Source organism: Tetranychus urticae, chromosome 3, assembly GCF_039701765.1.
Source record: "Tetranychus urticae isolate SD_2017Ah chromosome 3, NJAU_TeUrti_SD_1.0, whole genome shotgun sequence".
Taxonomy (NCBI): domain Eukaryota; kingdom Metazoa; phylum Arthropoda; class Arachnida; order Trombidiformes; family Tetranychidae; genus Tetranychus; species Tetranychus urticae.
The window spans coordinates 2,962,758-2,978,775 of record NC_142960.1 but is presented as its reverse complement, the minus strand read 5'-3'; the positions used below and the strand labels follow the sequence as shown (position 1 = coordinate 2,978,775).

General features: G+C 33.0%; 1 protein-coding gene across 1 annotated transcript; it reads left to right on the top strand.

The window, feature by feature from the left end:
* The first annotated feature begins 2,914 nt into the window (after window positions 1-2,914).
* Window positions 2,915-9,114, top strand: LOC107365736 (uncharacterized). The gene is made up of 16 exons (XM_015933291.3): window positions 2,915-3,075; window positions 3,151-3,230; window positions 3,289-3,439; window positions 3,645-3,781; window positions 3,840-3,933; window positions 3,993-4,150; window positions 4,462-4,596; window positions 4,655-4,891; window positions 5,935-6,045; window positions 6,282-6,353; window positions 6,425-6,584; window positions 6,903-7,088; window positions 7,157-7,277; window positions 7,349-7,572; window positions 7,914-8,429; window positions 8,513-9,114. The coding sequence occupies exons 1-16, from the start codon at window positions 2,991-2,993 to the stop codon at window positions 8,998-9,000; spliced, it is 2,955 nt and encodes a 984-aa protein (XP_015788777.3). The 5' UTR covers window positions 2,915-2,990; the 3' UTR covers window positions 9,001-9,114.
* Window positions 9,115-16,018: the final 6,904 nt, after the last annotated feature.

The window sequence follows — 16,018 nt, the reverse complement described above, 5'->3', positions numbered from 1 at the left end:
AACACTGATACCGTATGACGGTATCATTGTCCCAGAGGCGGACTGGTCTAGAGGCGGACTGGTCCAGAGGCGGACTGGTCCAGAAAAACCAACTTGTGCCAGAAAAACCAAGTCGTGCCAAAAGAGGACTTTATATGACTACTACTGCAAATGCAAAATTCATGATCTTTCTGAATGATTGACTGCCTCTCAAATAAAATTTTTTAAGACAATAATGTATTAACAATGGAAGGCTATGTAATTGCTCGCAAATATTTTCAACTGATATTTTCCTTGTCATTTGCAGGTAATTCTTGTACAGAACTCATGAAAAGACACGATTACTATTATATTTGAGAAAATCGAACGCAGATTAGGTCATTTTATGCATAAAAATTATTTCACTTCGAATCAAATTGAATTCAGTGGCTATGACCCATCGTCAAGCTCACGAGAATGAGAATCTTATTGATATTTATCTTCAAGATGAGAGCTATTATGATAAACTTGTGAATGAAGTTTATGTATTAAGTATTTCACTTTGCTTCATTATTCAGATTAATAATTTCCAATTTAAAGTGATTTATTGCAATCACAATATGAGAGCCATTATGCATTCAAGAGTTTGCTTATGAAGTAGATTGTATGGTAAAAAGAAGAAAATACAAATCAAACCTAGAAACATTATTTGTTGTTCTTCTTGTGTCCTGATGTTTCACGATTATGATCGATCTGTTAATCTCAATCCAGCTTGAAACAATGTGAAAATTTTTCAAATTTAGCCAGATATTCAGAAAGATTGGAGTAAATAAGGTATGACTGGTAAAGAATGGAAATAAATCCCTTAAACTTCCACGTTAAACTAAGCACCATTTTTATTGAATTACGAATCAAAACTAACCTAAAAATTATATTAAATTGAAGCCCAATAAATTTCGGTTAAAACATGTCTAATTTGGTGACAATATGGGAAGAGTGTGAGTCGACATCAAAATTTAAAGATTTTAATGTATTTCCATTCTTTACCAGTCATACCTTATAAGTAAACCATAGCCAGTTTGACACAAGGGTCCGGTAATATGTAAGTGTTTTTACATTGTAACGAGAGTTTGGTCAGAATAGATGGTCTGGTGCTCTAAGTACGCCTGGTAAGCCTTTATAAGGGGTTAAAACCTAAGTTTCAGGGTACTTCCTTAAAATTCTTTAGAATTAAAAGATTACTCGGGAAGACTCTTCATTTGTTTTATTGTTGACGGTTACTTATTGACGGTTGACACAACGATTTTGTCGGTTAAAATTTTTAGGCAAAATCAAGACAACTGTTGATAAGCTGACAAAAAAATCAATCCATGATGATTCAATCCGTGATTTTCATTTCACTAAATTTTACGGTCACAGAAATCAATTGATTAAACTGTAAATTGAAGTGAACCGTTATGAAAAAGCAGAAAATTTTATTTCTCAAAATTATTTCTCGAAATTTTTCAGTAGCACCAGGGGACTTAGTTTTGCTGCCCCTACAAGCACACAAAGTCTCAACTCTTAGCTAAGGTATGACCGGTAAAAACACAGAGTAGTTTTTTAGAATTGAATTGCGTCAGTTAGCCTAGACTTACAGGCACCATTCAACCGATAAAATAAAGGTACACTTCTCGAGCAAGCTTTTCTTTTGGGCAAAGATAAATTAATTTTGATCAGAAATGGTCAAGTTATGACCTTAAATGGACAAAGACGTCAAAATCTAATTTTGCCTAAAGTCAAAAACCATATATTTTTCAACTTCATACTAGGATTTCGAAGAATCGAAAAATGGTGAAATTTGGCCTCAAAGTTATTTAAAAAGATGTAATTCACTTAATATAACCCAACACAGGTCAATTGAAAAGTTCAGATCATCACCGAAACTAAATTTCATGGAAAGCTGATCGAAAAAACGGATTTTCTAGCTTTTAAAACGAAACTTTTTAGAAAAGTACTTCGATTTCGAATATTTCAGCGATTCTTACGATATAAAACATCAGCATCTCATCGACAGCAGCAAGGTGACCTTCTGGCCTTTTTATTTCGTAATAATCGCTGAAATATCCGAAATCGAAGTAGGGTTATATGTTCTACGTTATTATGAGATGTTCATGATTCAGTCCATGAAAACTTGAAATTCATTATGACTAATTTTTCAGTTTTAATGATATAAAATATGGCAATCAACTGATTCATAAGAAATCTTTAACTAATCAAATATAAAAGAATCTACGTTTTTCAAAGTAACGTGTCAAAGTGAGTTAGTGATTTTTTTATGCTCGAAATGCTTAAAAATACATCGAATCGTCGTAACATATAATAAAAAAAATGAATTTTCCTAATATTTTATAATTGTATATCTTGCCCTTTATTTAAAGAAGCAAGGATATTGAATTTTAATTGAGGCCTACGTAGACTACATGCTAAATAGTGATACATCCAAGACTCATCACTATTTAGCATGGCTTACAAATTAGCTTACATCAAGCTTCGAATGCATGAAATGCAGGTTTCAGAACTGATCATCCATAAAAATCCAAATTCATCTTCCAAATCATTCAATTAAAATTATATGTTTGCTGGTGGTAGAATTTCATGTTTTCAAAGTTGCAATAACAATTGAATATGATTAGAATATCATTATTGCTGTTTATTTTGATGCAATGAGAATCCAGGACTATTGGTGGATCCGAAATTGGCTGTTGATGCAAGATGCTGCAACTTTTTAATCGGCAGAAAATCTATTGATTGCAAAATGAAGGTTGGAATCAATATAAGAAAAACTTTGTAAATAGTGTTTTGTTGTCGAACAAAATATTTATTGATTAAATATAATCGAAAGATTAATCTTAGGCGTTTATTGTTATTTATTGTTAGTAAATACATTATAAAGATCATTTCAATTAGCATTCGCATCATTCTCAAACGTGCAACATCATAAGTAAATTGAAATTGTTACAGGTGATTGTGATTGTTCATTAAGTCTTAACATGTCATTTTCCCTGCAAAATGAACGGAACAAAATGCTATTTATATTATCATTTTTAGTCATCTTACTTACAACATTTAAAACAGGTAAGAAAAAGTTTTCATTAATTGACTGAAAATATAAACTCAATCAATTTCTAATTCAATTCATAACAAACGTAGGAAGTGCTACAGATTTGGTGGATTTACCACTAAGAACAGGAAGAAAAAGCGTAAACATTAACGCTACTTTAACTGATATCGTAAGTTGAACAACCAACCAATCGTGACTATTCTAACTCTTAATGCTTTGCGTCTCAGAATGTTGGCACTAAATATTTCATTCAAGAATCGATATCAGCTTCCGGTAAAACCATCAGGGGCAAAATTGTGATCTCAGGTGAAAAGGATTCTTACAAAGTCTATTATAATACTGATTCTAATCTCAACAAGAACCGCTTGGTCATTCATGGTAAGATTTAACTATATTAGATTTAATATAAGAATTAAAGAAATTAAAAAGCTATAAATAATTTTCTGACATATGTTTCGACTAGTAAGGAAATTCTTTGTTGACTGTAATTTTTCGAGAAATAAGATTATATTTACTCATGGCATTTGCTGTAAAATTATCTTAATACAATGATAATCATTCTTACTTATTCCATGATCTGAAGGTACAAATTGTTTACCATTTACTTTCAAGAACAATTGGGATCAGACTTTACCTGGAATCAAAAGACCTGTAGCTAACCTGGTACTCTTATTGGGACCTTCAATTTTATACCGACTTAGTCATTCCTCACTTGTTTGGGTAAATATTTCAACAACATTATGAGAATGTTTAATCAAATTCATTCGTTGAATAACAGAAATCAGTTGCTGATAAAAACATAAGAGGAACCATGATGAAGGGGGCGAAAACGGAAATAAATAAAAAATTGAGAATCACTTATTATTACAAAAGTGAGTAGAAATTAATTGATTAATTTGATGGACCAAGTTTAATCGTCCTTTTCATTTAGAGCATTTTGATGACGATTATGGAATTGAGCATCCAAGTCGAATTGAATTCAGTGGATATGATCCATCGTCAAGCTCATACAGTTACGATGAGAATCTTATTCTTGATATTTACCTTCAAGATGAAAGCTATTATGATCAACTTGTGAATAAAGTTTATGTAAGTATTTCACTTTGCTTCATTATTATTAATAATTTCCAATTTAAAGTGATTTATTGCAATCACAATATTATGAGAGTCATCATGCATTCAAGAGTTTGCTTATGAAATAGATCGTCTAAATCTATTTGTGTATCGAAATTGCTGAAAAAAGATCAAGTTCATAATTGTTCAGGAATGAAATGCATTTTCCTCTCAACTATTATAGAATTGAATTTTGACTTTTCCCTGAAATGAAACAAAACAACATTTAATAAAAATTGAAGAGTTGAAAGATTCTCTCATTTACACATTTTGACTCTTAACCTTAGCCTTTACCTGGAATTGGATGTCCACATTACTTGTCCACAAGTGAACCTTCATTCCCTGGATTAAGAACTTATTATGTACATTACACTATGTACGAGTACATTAAAGGTTCAACTACTACTCGAACATTCAGTGAGGTTAGTAAATTATTTTCAATTTCAATTCATTTCCATTTCATGTAAATTTCCTTTTCAGATTCATGTATCAAGAAGGACCGGCTTATTACGACTAAAAGCAAATGTTCTTGGAGTAACAACTGAAGCTATTTACGATAATAAACTTGGAGTTTCTTACCTCTTTGGAGAGGGTGGACGCTGTAGCATATTACCTGCAGATTTAAATTCACCTGGAATCAGTTCTGATGGTTACTTTACTTTGGAAAACCTTTTCCTTCTTGATTTCCCTTTCAAATATATTGGAAAGTTTAACTTAGTAAGTAATCAACTGATCATTTATGGATGTAATTTCATTGATGACCTACATCATTGATGTATTTAATAACTATTTTAGGGGAGATTAATGATTTACAGCTTAATGTAGTTTCTTCTTAAGATTAAACTTTCAGCATTACTGAATCGGAAAATGAAAAATGAAAGTGATAATTGAGGATCAGTTGATTTGAATTTCATCAAAATTTGACTTCTTTAATTATCAATTAACTTAGTTAGTACTTATTAACCCATTCTCTATCATAATATATTAAGCAAAACTCGCAAAATCAAATTAAAATAATATTTAGCTCACAAGGGATTCATGGTTGGTCCTACGACGATCTTGAATTTTTTTTGGGCTTAAAATATTCTAATGGGTCAGATATGACCCTTTGTAAAGCCTTTCGTTTCGGAAATTCTCCGTTTCAAAGTTACAGGGTGTCAAAGTTGTTTTTACGCAGGTTAATATGCTTAATGCCAGTAATGTCGATCTATGATAAAATAGTAAAATATGTTTTTAAACAAATCCATATTGCTTTCAATAGCTTCAACTATGAAAAATAGATACTTTGGCACCCTGTAACTTTGAAACGGAGAATTTCCGAAACGAAAGGCTTTACAAAGGGTCATATCTGACCCATTAGAATATTTTAACCCCAAAAAAAATTCAAGATCGTCGTAGGACCAACCATGCATCCCTTGTCAGTTCGATCTATTAAAAAGATTGAAAACCATGAAATGTGCTGCCCGACAAATAGTGAAAATAAGCTATTTCACAGTTACCCATTATCTGGTATCTTATTGCAAGTGTATCGAATCTCAAACATCAAGGATAATAAAAAAATTAGACTTTTAGGTTTATCTTTCATACTACTTATAACTGTTGTACCCGAGTTGGTTCTCTTCACCAAAGATTCTTTGGTGAAGTTGCAATTTCAATGGGATTATACTGTGCATGCAGTAACCACAAATTTAACAATTTGATAATTGGATAAAACAAGATTGAATATAAAGTTAACTATAACTGTTTTGAAACTACCCTAGGAACACCGATCTGGATTTCCAGTAGATGCATGGGAAGCGATCGAATATAATGTTAATATCAATGGGAAAAAGGCCGATAAAGCTGTCATCACTCAATATTTTGTTGAATCGGTAAGTTTGACACTATTTTAATTAAGTTAAACTATTTTGACTGTAACTAATATTGTAGCAGCAAATGTAAATGCAATTACAAAATAATAAAGTGAAACAGATGTAAATGTAGTGAAAATAGTGAAAATAAGGTTATTCTAAGATAAAATAACTCAAACATATGATTTTCTTGTGTAATTTAATTTTTCATTTCTCTTTCAATTTGTGCTAAAATATTCAATCAAAATGGCTTTTAGCATGACAGTGAAATATTCCCTGGCTATAGACTTGTCAGTACCACAATTGCCATCTATAAATTGGATTCATCGGTAAGTATTCATTTCAATGATTATGATTCACAAAAGATTAATGTTTCTTTCCATATTTTGTCTTTTGTTAGAAAAAAACTTATACTTTGACGGAAGGAATCACAAGAGTTTACATGAACTTTGAACAGGCCGGATCTGAAGATGAATTTCATGATATTTTTACATTGGCAGAATGTAAATATTTGAATAGCGATAAAAAACTAACCCTTGCTTTCAAATTACAACCAGAAGGTATGTAATAGTCAACGTTTGGCAAAACTATGTGTGTTATTGCAACAAGCTTGTATTATTGTAATGCAGTCGACGAAGATCACATCTTTAGTTGAAATTCCGTGATGTTGCAGATTTTCAGTTGTTTCCTAGTGTTAGCCACAGATTAATAATTTAAATTTATGTTTTATTAACAATCTCCTGAAATTGAAATTGACTGTAATGAAAGTCATGTAGTAACTTTACAATGTGAAATGTATTAACAATGGTAGGCTAACTGTATGTGTTGCTAATTGATCTTAAGTGCTTATAACTGATAATTTTCTTTTCCACTTTCAGACGACGACACTCATTCTTCACAAAAACTCACAAAAAGTCATGTTTACGAGTTGAAACAAGACTTCATGTTTAATGTTATTCCGTACGAAACAATCAGTAAACTACGAATCGATAACGTTCAATATAATTTCAATGACGCACAACTTGAAATGGAAGTGACATTCCTGGATTCACCTAATTTGCAATGTAATTATCATTGGACATTTTACATTCTTACAATTTAATCCAATTGTTAAACTTTTTTTCTTTTCCAGCCATTTTCAACTCCAAAACTATGTCTGTCAGTTCAGATACGTTTAAAAAGATGAAAACAATCAAAACAAAAACTGAAGTTGAATGTTTGAACACATTATCAAAAGTCATGGATAAGATAAAGTATTTTATATCTCGGAACCTGGGCAGTTTGATTTAATGAAAACTAATAATTTTGTTCTTTTCTAATTCAGTGTAGTGATTTATAGACCATCAGATTCTTCTTGTGGATATTTGACAAAATTTGAAGATCTCAAGGAAGATACAAAAGGCGGAGAACCATGCAGCGTCTATCACTTTCCTTTACATAACTTGCGTCGCATTGACCAAGAATTACCACTCGATCAGCTTCACAAGACTTTTTTGCAAGACGTAGGAAATAGTTACTGGTTACTAAGTTTGCACAATGAACATAAACGTAAGTACTTCTCAGCCTTTAGCTACACTGAGTTTACAGGTGCAATATTTCCACTTTTGAGTCCTTAACTTATAACTTATAAGCTATAGTTATAGTTCCAAAAAATTATAACCAAGTACCATTTGAAAATGTGAATGTTTTTAGATGCAGAAAAATCATCTTGTGAAATTTAGTGGCATAATCTTAAGACTATTATTATTTAATGGGTTAACCAAATATAATAGTATTTTCTCAATTAAGTGGTAACAGTTTTGGCTGTGCGGTTCAAAAGTGGGAATATTTCACTCGAGACCTAAAACCTTGATCTTATCAAAATTTCTTCTTTGACATTTTCTTTCAAGTTGGATATTATAAATTAATTGATGTTATCGATAAGACGAAGAACCAAGTTGCCTCGACTGATTTCTACCTATACATCATTAAAGTTGGTGCAAAAATAAATAGCAATGATCAAGGTACAGTGATTGTACCAGATGTAAAAAATTTGGCTGATTGTTATCGAACCTGTCATAATTCAGAGCAACTCAAATGCAATACTTTCTCATTCTGTTCAAATGGTGACTGTAGAGTCAGTAGCGTATTAACTGAAGACGCGTTGGACGAATCGCACGTTGAAAAAGACAAAACATGTTCTATTTATGCTTTGAATGTTCTCAATGATTACTCAGAAGTACCTCACAGGAGATTTAAAACCCCGACTTCAATCGCAGTCGAAAAAAATATTTATTCTTGTGGAGAGTATTGTCATGCTTCACCTGATTGTTTCTCCTTCCAATGGTGTGATAATCAATGTAGTTTTGGTGGTTTTTATACTGATGCAGCTACTGAATATGATGGAGAATGCAGTATATATCATCGTAAGTATTCATGAAAATAAGTAACAAGTTTGTTGTTTTGTCTAGTTATTGTTTATTCATTTCTTTTTAATTAATTCAATTAGCCAAAGTTACTGAAAAATACCAGAAAACGGGCAACAAAATCGTTTCAGATGTGCTTTACACGGAAATGAATTTAAATTTTGAACAATGTGCATCATTATGTCATGGATGGCCCGATGGTTACGATGGATGTAAATCATTTAATTATTGTCCTAAAAGTAAAACAGAAGGTTCTTGTTCATTGACTCAATTTTCAGTTAAAAGTTCAAATACTAAGACCACTGAAGGAGGCGATTGTTCAAATTATGAATTGAAAGGGGAATCTAATGGAAAGAATAGCAAAGAATCCAGTTCGACTGAGGTGATGAAAGGAACAAGTGGATCAAGTGCTTTCGGAATAATTATGCTGTTCTTGTTTGTCGGTGCTTTATTGGGATTCGCTGCACCATTTGGTTACATAAAAGTTAAACAAATGCGTAATACTTCAGAAGACAAGCAAAGTTTTGCTTGGACAAGACAAGTAGATGAAAAAGGTGCTGATCAGTTGTAAATTTCCATGTAAACCTTATCACTGCTTTTCAGCAGAGAAATGTTCAACATTTGTTTTTTTCTTTTAAATCTTATTTTATCTCAATTAGAAATAATTAAAAGTAATTTAAATTTACACCTTGTTCATTTTTTGGTCTTCAGATGATCAATTTAACAAATTAAATCTTTGGCTTAACTTTAAAGTAAATCATTGCTATTCATAAAATCGATTCGATGTTTCAGGTTGTTATGAAGAACCTGGAAGCTATACTTGGTTTCAACTCTTCTTTTCAAATCCTTTGATGGTTGAATACAATATGGAAACAATCAAGGAATCTACTGAAAAATTCTTGACTTCAGTCATACCAATAACTCGTATTGGTGAAATTCATGCACAAGAAGTTTATTCTAATATTTATGTTACTGTTAAGCTTTTTGATCGAGTAAACTTCATCAATAATTATCGTCGTGAGAATGAACGTAAAATTGTGCGCCCTTTAAAGAGTATAAATAGATCTGAAGTCGAGGACTGTGAACAACTGTGCAGTTCAACTCAAGATTGTTTCGATTTTAATTACGGTTCGGATTGTAAGTGTGAAATTTTTACAAAAAAAACATCGTTATCGGGAATATGCCGAAACAAAATCCAATAAAGAATACGCATATTATTTTAGATCGTCAAGAGTCTATGTTGAGCCATTGGTTAGCAGAAATTATTCATCGCCAATCTCACACGTATTCTACTACTAAACTCGTTACTCAACCTGGTTGGGTATTAGGTCTAAAGCGTCGTTAGTTCACAAATCAAACAAAACTGTGGGCGAAAGATATGTTCGAGTGTATTTTCGAAATGGCTGGGCTGAGATGGCAAATGGTTCTTTCAAACGGTACATAACAAAATAATTGGGAAAATAGTAAAGCGTCTCTTGTAGTTAAATAAGCAGCATAGTTGCAATAATATGTGATTGAAACTCTTAATTATTTTGAATTGCTTTTATTATAATAACTTTTTTTGTAAGGATAAGATCAAAGTTTCATTTTTGATCTTTATACTTTTGGAATTTCGATTTAATATTTTGAATTTTACTTTTTTACCATTTAATAGAAACCAGTTAGTGAACAAATCAATTAAATTTGAAACAAAACAGCAAAGCAAGCTCGAGTTGACCAAATGTTATCAATTGTTCAATGTAACATCTTGCTCATTGTAGACTAGGATACTGCCAAGATACACTTGCAAGTCAAAGACATTGGTAGATGCATCAAGACTGATTCTTGAATCGCCCAAAACAAGAGGAGTAGCCCATGAGCAGATTTCGGCATTGTTCACGGTTGATTGTGTGATCTGTTGATCGACAGCAATTTGTTCATTGCCATTGCTAATGAAGCCTCGTACATCGTAATTCAGAAAACATTCAAATTGTAATTTGATTCCATCTTTTCTCGTTAGAGTTACAGTCATATCATTACCACTATATTTCCAATAATAAAATCGATAGCGTATTTGTTTTTCGGTTTTGTCAAAAGAGAGAAGAAACCTTTCATTACCATGAACCTTATTGCAGCACTTGAGATATTGAGCGTGATAGATTGGAAGTTGATTAATGTCTTGAGCAACTATGACTTTCTTTGAGTTGTGATAGAGTGTTATTGCTTGTTTACTGTCTTTAATCACATCTGCACCCTTTGGCCAGTTATCACCCTTTATATTGAGAGTCCAGGTACAGGACAAGACACCATCCTTGTAAGACGATGATCCAGTTATCGGCATGAAGGTGGATAGATCAACCCTTGCATCAGTTTGCCCATCAGAAGATTTATGACAAATGTATACATATGGACGAGAACGATGAGGATTAATTCGAACTTTGATTGTTGCTTCATCATGTACTGTTACATTGTAGCCTTGCAGGGTTAATTGGAGAGAGTCATATTTACCAAAGACTGGAAGGACTTGGAATGAAGCAGTAACCAGATTATTTGTTGAGCAAACACCAGAACCATCACTTGATATACAATAAGTTTTAGTTAAACATTCATCATTACATGAATTATTAGCTTCAACTTGAAGATTGATGAAGAAAAGAACGAACAAAAATGAGAAATACATTTTCAATGTTTTTCAAGAACTGACAAGTTCTCTCATCTAGTTTGACGCTTTTAAAGCTTTAGAATCGGCTGGTGACTAATTAAGGCGTAAATTTTATCACCTATTTTTAGTAGACCAAATCTATGTTGCCCTTTAAATTTGGGTGTTTATACATTTATTTTGTTTCGTTCTGGAGTGAGATGCAGAATTTTGATGAATTAACTTAATTTGTTAGCCTTGATATACTTGAACCTCCCAACTAAATAATCATGAGATGAAAATCCATGAATGATGAATACTCTCCATCGTCTCTGAACATTATTTGGTTGATAAACACCAGAATTCGAAGAAGAATATTGACTTTATTCATTGATAAATCGCCGATATAACCAATTGATGCGTGATAAAAATTATGATGATGATTAATGATTAATTATTCATCACTTATTAGTCATTTCCACAGCTCAAAAATAATGCTAACCTTAGAATTTGCACCTTCAAACTGAAACCTTCGCTTACCACATTTATCATGCACGGGTTTTCATCTCATGATTATTTAGTGGGTAGGAATGATTATATTAAGATAGACACATTGAGTTATGAGTTTATCGATATTTCGCATCTCGCTTATGACTTCAATATTCTGTGGCAAAAAAACATCAATTTAAAGAGGAACACAGATTTGGTCTATTAAAAAATAGCCGATAAAATTTACGCCTTAATTTTCCACTAGTCATCAGCCGATTCCAAAGCTTTAAAAGCGTCAAACTAGACTAGAGAACTTGTCAGTTCTTGAAAAACATTGAAAATGTATTCTCGTTTTTGTTCGTTCTTTTCTTCATCAATCTTCAAGTTGAAGCTAATAATTCATGCAATGATGAATGTTTAATCAAAACTTATTGTATATCAAGTGACGGTTCTGGTGTTTGCTCAACAAATAATCTGGTTACAGCTCAATTCAAAGTGATTCCAGTCTTTGGTAAATATGATAATCCCCAATTAACCCTCGAAGCTTCCAATGTACCAGTCTATGCTGAAAAATTGATGAAAGTCAACATTCGAAGAGGTTATTCTCGTGAAAGTGTATTCACTTGTCATAAAATTGCTGATGACTTGGCTTATGCACAATTTGATGCAGACAACTACGCACCAATAACTTCAACATGGTCTGTCAAGGATGGTGTTGTATCCTGTACCTGGACTCTCGATATGCATGAACTTATCTGGCCACAGCGCGTAGATATGATAAAAGACAGTCAACAATCAATAACACTCTATGACGAATCACATAAAGTCACAGTTGCTCGAGACACTAGTCAACTTCCAATTTATCACGCTCAATACCTTAAGTGCTGCAATAGGGTTCATGGCAATGATGGTTTTTTGCTCACTTTTGACCAAATCGAACAACAAATACGCTATCGACTTTATTATTGGGGTCACAGTGGTAAACATGTGACTGTATCTTTAACGAGAAAAGATGGAATCGAATTAGAATTTGAATGTTATCAGGATTACGGTGTACTTGGCTACATAAGAAATGGTACTGAACGAATCTCTGTGGAGCAGCAAATTACACAAACAATGAGTTTGAACAATAATGAAGTATGTTCATGGGCTACTCCTTTTGTATTGGGCGATTCAAGCATCAGTATTGATGCATCTAACACTGTCTTTGAATTGAAAGTGAGAGAAGGCGATTGGACATTGTACACTGAAAAAGATGTCGTATTGAAAAACTCGCCAAAACTTTAGTCAACAAATGATGTGACAAAAAAGTTTGGTTACTGGTTTAAAACTATCGAAATCGTTGGGTTTTTGAAAACTTTATCAATAAAAGTAGTAAGTTAGAAGGGAAGAGTCGAAGGGGCGGGTCAAACATGATTCAAATGAAGCAACTCGAAAGTTTCAAAGTTTAATTTCTTTTATTTTCAATTGTAAATGAATTACATTTTTCGTTTTTTTGAGCAATGCTCATCTGAGTATTCCTCGAACTCTCTCTTGCCTTCTTTGTCCTTTCGTAAGAAGGGACAAATATTACAGTTTTTTCGATAGGCAAGAGGGAGTTCGACAGAATCAGACGAACCTGAGGATTCGTCATCTAAATCACTTACTTCTTCATGATCAGTTCCTTCAGTGAATGACGAATCCTCAGGTTCGTTCATTTCTTCGTCATCAGATTGCTCGATGATAAAAGATGGTGTTGGTGATGGAGGTGGAGGTGGAGGTGGAGGTGAAATCACATCAGGGGAATATGATGGTGATGGTAGTGGTGGTGGTGGAGATGAATTTGATGGTGGAGATGGAGCTGATGGTGGAGCTGATGGTGGAGATGAAGCTGATGGTGGAAATGAATTTGAAGGTGTTGCAGCAACACAAATGGTCCCTTCAGTAACATTGATGAGCAACTTAACGGTGCATTGCTGCATCATTGCGATTGTTGTTGCGGCCGTAACGGCAGAGAAAACGATCTCGTTGGCACTCATATTGAAAATTAAATAATTGAAGTACAAAATAATTATAATATAAAATAAAATGGATAAAAATAATTCAAAATTGAAATCAAATGAAAAATTGTCACAAAAATGACTTTGAAAAAAAGGTGAAGAGTAAAGAACTGACAACACAAACTGTCAACTTAAGCGAACTTTTTGGAAATGATACTCATTTTATCGTTCAATTTCAACCTAACGCGATCCTACTTTTTGACCTCATCACACCTGTGTGTTACATATCCACCTTGACCCTTTTTCACATCTATGTGTTACATAGGCCATAAACTGACCCTTTTCGCATCTGTGTGTTACATAGGCCATAAACCGACCCTTTTTCACACTATTGTGTTACATAGGCCATAAACGGACCCTTTTTCACAATAGCATGTTAGGTTCGACAAAGACCGAAATCAAAACAAACTTCTCAAAACAAGTTATTGATATAGCATAACGCCATCTACGCGAAATCAAAGTAACAAAAAGAGTTTTTTTTTGCAAAAGCGCTTTATTCAAGTCTTCAAAGTGTCATTATAGTAATTCCTCTCATGAATCATGTACAATATACGCATAATTATGATTACAGTTATGAATGATATTGTTAATAGCAGTTCCAACTTTTTACAAGTATCCATAGAGCAACAAACAGAGACTTACTTCATTATTTAGACTCTGTATGTCTTTATATGTTTTACAGCCAGTAATGATCATTTTTCCGGTATGAAATAACAAACAATTTTTCTTTTCTTTGCGGTAATAAGCTGCTGGAAATAACTCAGGATAGTATTCGAACATCCGTGGTTTCTCTCTGCTCAACTTGTCGAGATTTATTTTACGCTTGAAGTTAGAAGTACCAACCATATTAACTATCTGACGATGATGAAATTCAATCGGTAGATTTAATTTCATGCAGAAAGCAGCAATAGTTGAATCAGCAGACTCAATGCTCTTAGCGCCAACCACATTTATCTTACCATAGTTGAATATAAGTAAGCAAGCAGTCTCGAACTTGAGAATAGCTCCACTGAATCTCTTCGGCCGGTAATCGATACCAGGGAAATACTCACTCAATTCAGCAAGCTTGAAGGGAAATCTAGTAAGATGATATTTTATAACAACGTTGCTTATTTCAGGTTTGTTATTCAGCGTATCCATCATTATTTGAATCCAATCAGCTTCTTGATTTGTCGCTCCAAATATTTTATATATGTTTTCTGCTCAACAGATTCCTGATGGACAGAATTTAACGAGTCAAGATGATATTCACAGACTTCAACGAGATCACAAAGTTGTTCTACTTCTTGAGTTAAAACGTTGTTTCTTCTCATAATCCTTCTATTTTGACGTCTCAACCGTTGGACTTCTCGCATTAACTCTCCAACTTGCTTTGATAGCTTTCTATTCTCACAGTTTACAGAAACGTTAACTAACTCTATTGCAAGAGCTATTCTATCCATAACAGTTTACAAGATTGAAATGAATGAAAAGGCGAAAAAGCAAACTATTTATACGCGATTGAGAATGGATAATTACAATTAGACGATTTTGATTGGTTATTTGTATTTTTTATTATTCTTAAGAAATATTCAGTAATGATTACATCATCTAGGATAAATAGCCTTTAGAAATTGTAAAGCGCAAAAAGAATGGAAAGAGTAAACAAATACGAATTTTGCTTCTAAGGATCCCAAACCAGCTTCTTTTAGACTTTTTATTCTCCTGCAACGTACACGGTATACCGATACAATCAAGAATGTATACCAAGACAAGATCATTTACAATAACTGGATCCCGTTCAGGAAGCTGTTCATAAAACTGCTTGATATATCCTCCTACATCTTCAGGAAGCGCATCCTTCAAATACTTTGAAATTTCACCATTTTTATCGAATTTTGCAGGAGCAAAGTAGCATTGTTGACCACAGACAGTAAAGCATAGAGCAGATTCATAATCTATATTACCATAGCGACTTCGCACTTCAATTTTGAATCCGTAGAAGTCTTTTTCGTTTGGAATCCACTTCAGGTCCATTTTGATTTGTTTTGTATCCATCGTCAATGATTTTCCAGGCTAGATTATCGTTACACTTATGAAACTTACTGAACTTAGCTAGAAAACTTTTGAAGGATGTATTGGTTGCTCTGTCAATCACAAATGCAACGCAAAATGCTCCACAACCTCTCGACTCAATATGTTGTAACTGTTTGGTATTCCAAACGAGTTTTTTCTCTTTAAATAAGCTATGCATCTCAGGATACATAGGTGGCAGTCCAAACGAGTCAAAATACTCACACTTGCGTGAATCAACTCTGAAGGCTACCCAATGTTTTCCTTTTTCCGTAGATTTATCAGTATTCACAACTAAAAAACTTGGATAATTTTTGATAATAGGTATCTTATCTCTAGCAAACACACCTAAAAAATCATTGACGTGTGCACACAGATTTCTTATCTCATAA

Bases quoted from the DNA above. Each gene is read 5' to 3' on its own strand.
- LOC107365736 (XM_015933291.3), top strand. From the start codon at position 2,991: ATGTCATTTTCCCTGCAAAATGAACGGAACAAAATGCTATTTATATTA. The intron at 3,440-3,644 runs GTAAGATTTAAC...CATGATCTGAAG, and splicing joins GAACCGCTTGGTCATTCATG to GTACAAATTGTTTACCATTT. The intron at 7,089-7,156 runs GTAATTATCATT...TTTCTTTTCCAG, and splicing joins GGATTCACCTAATTTGCAAT to CCATTTTCAACTCCAAAACT.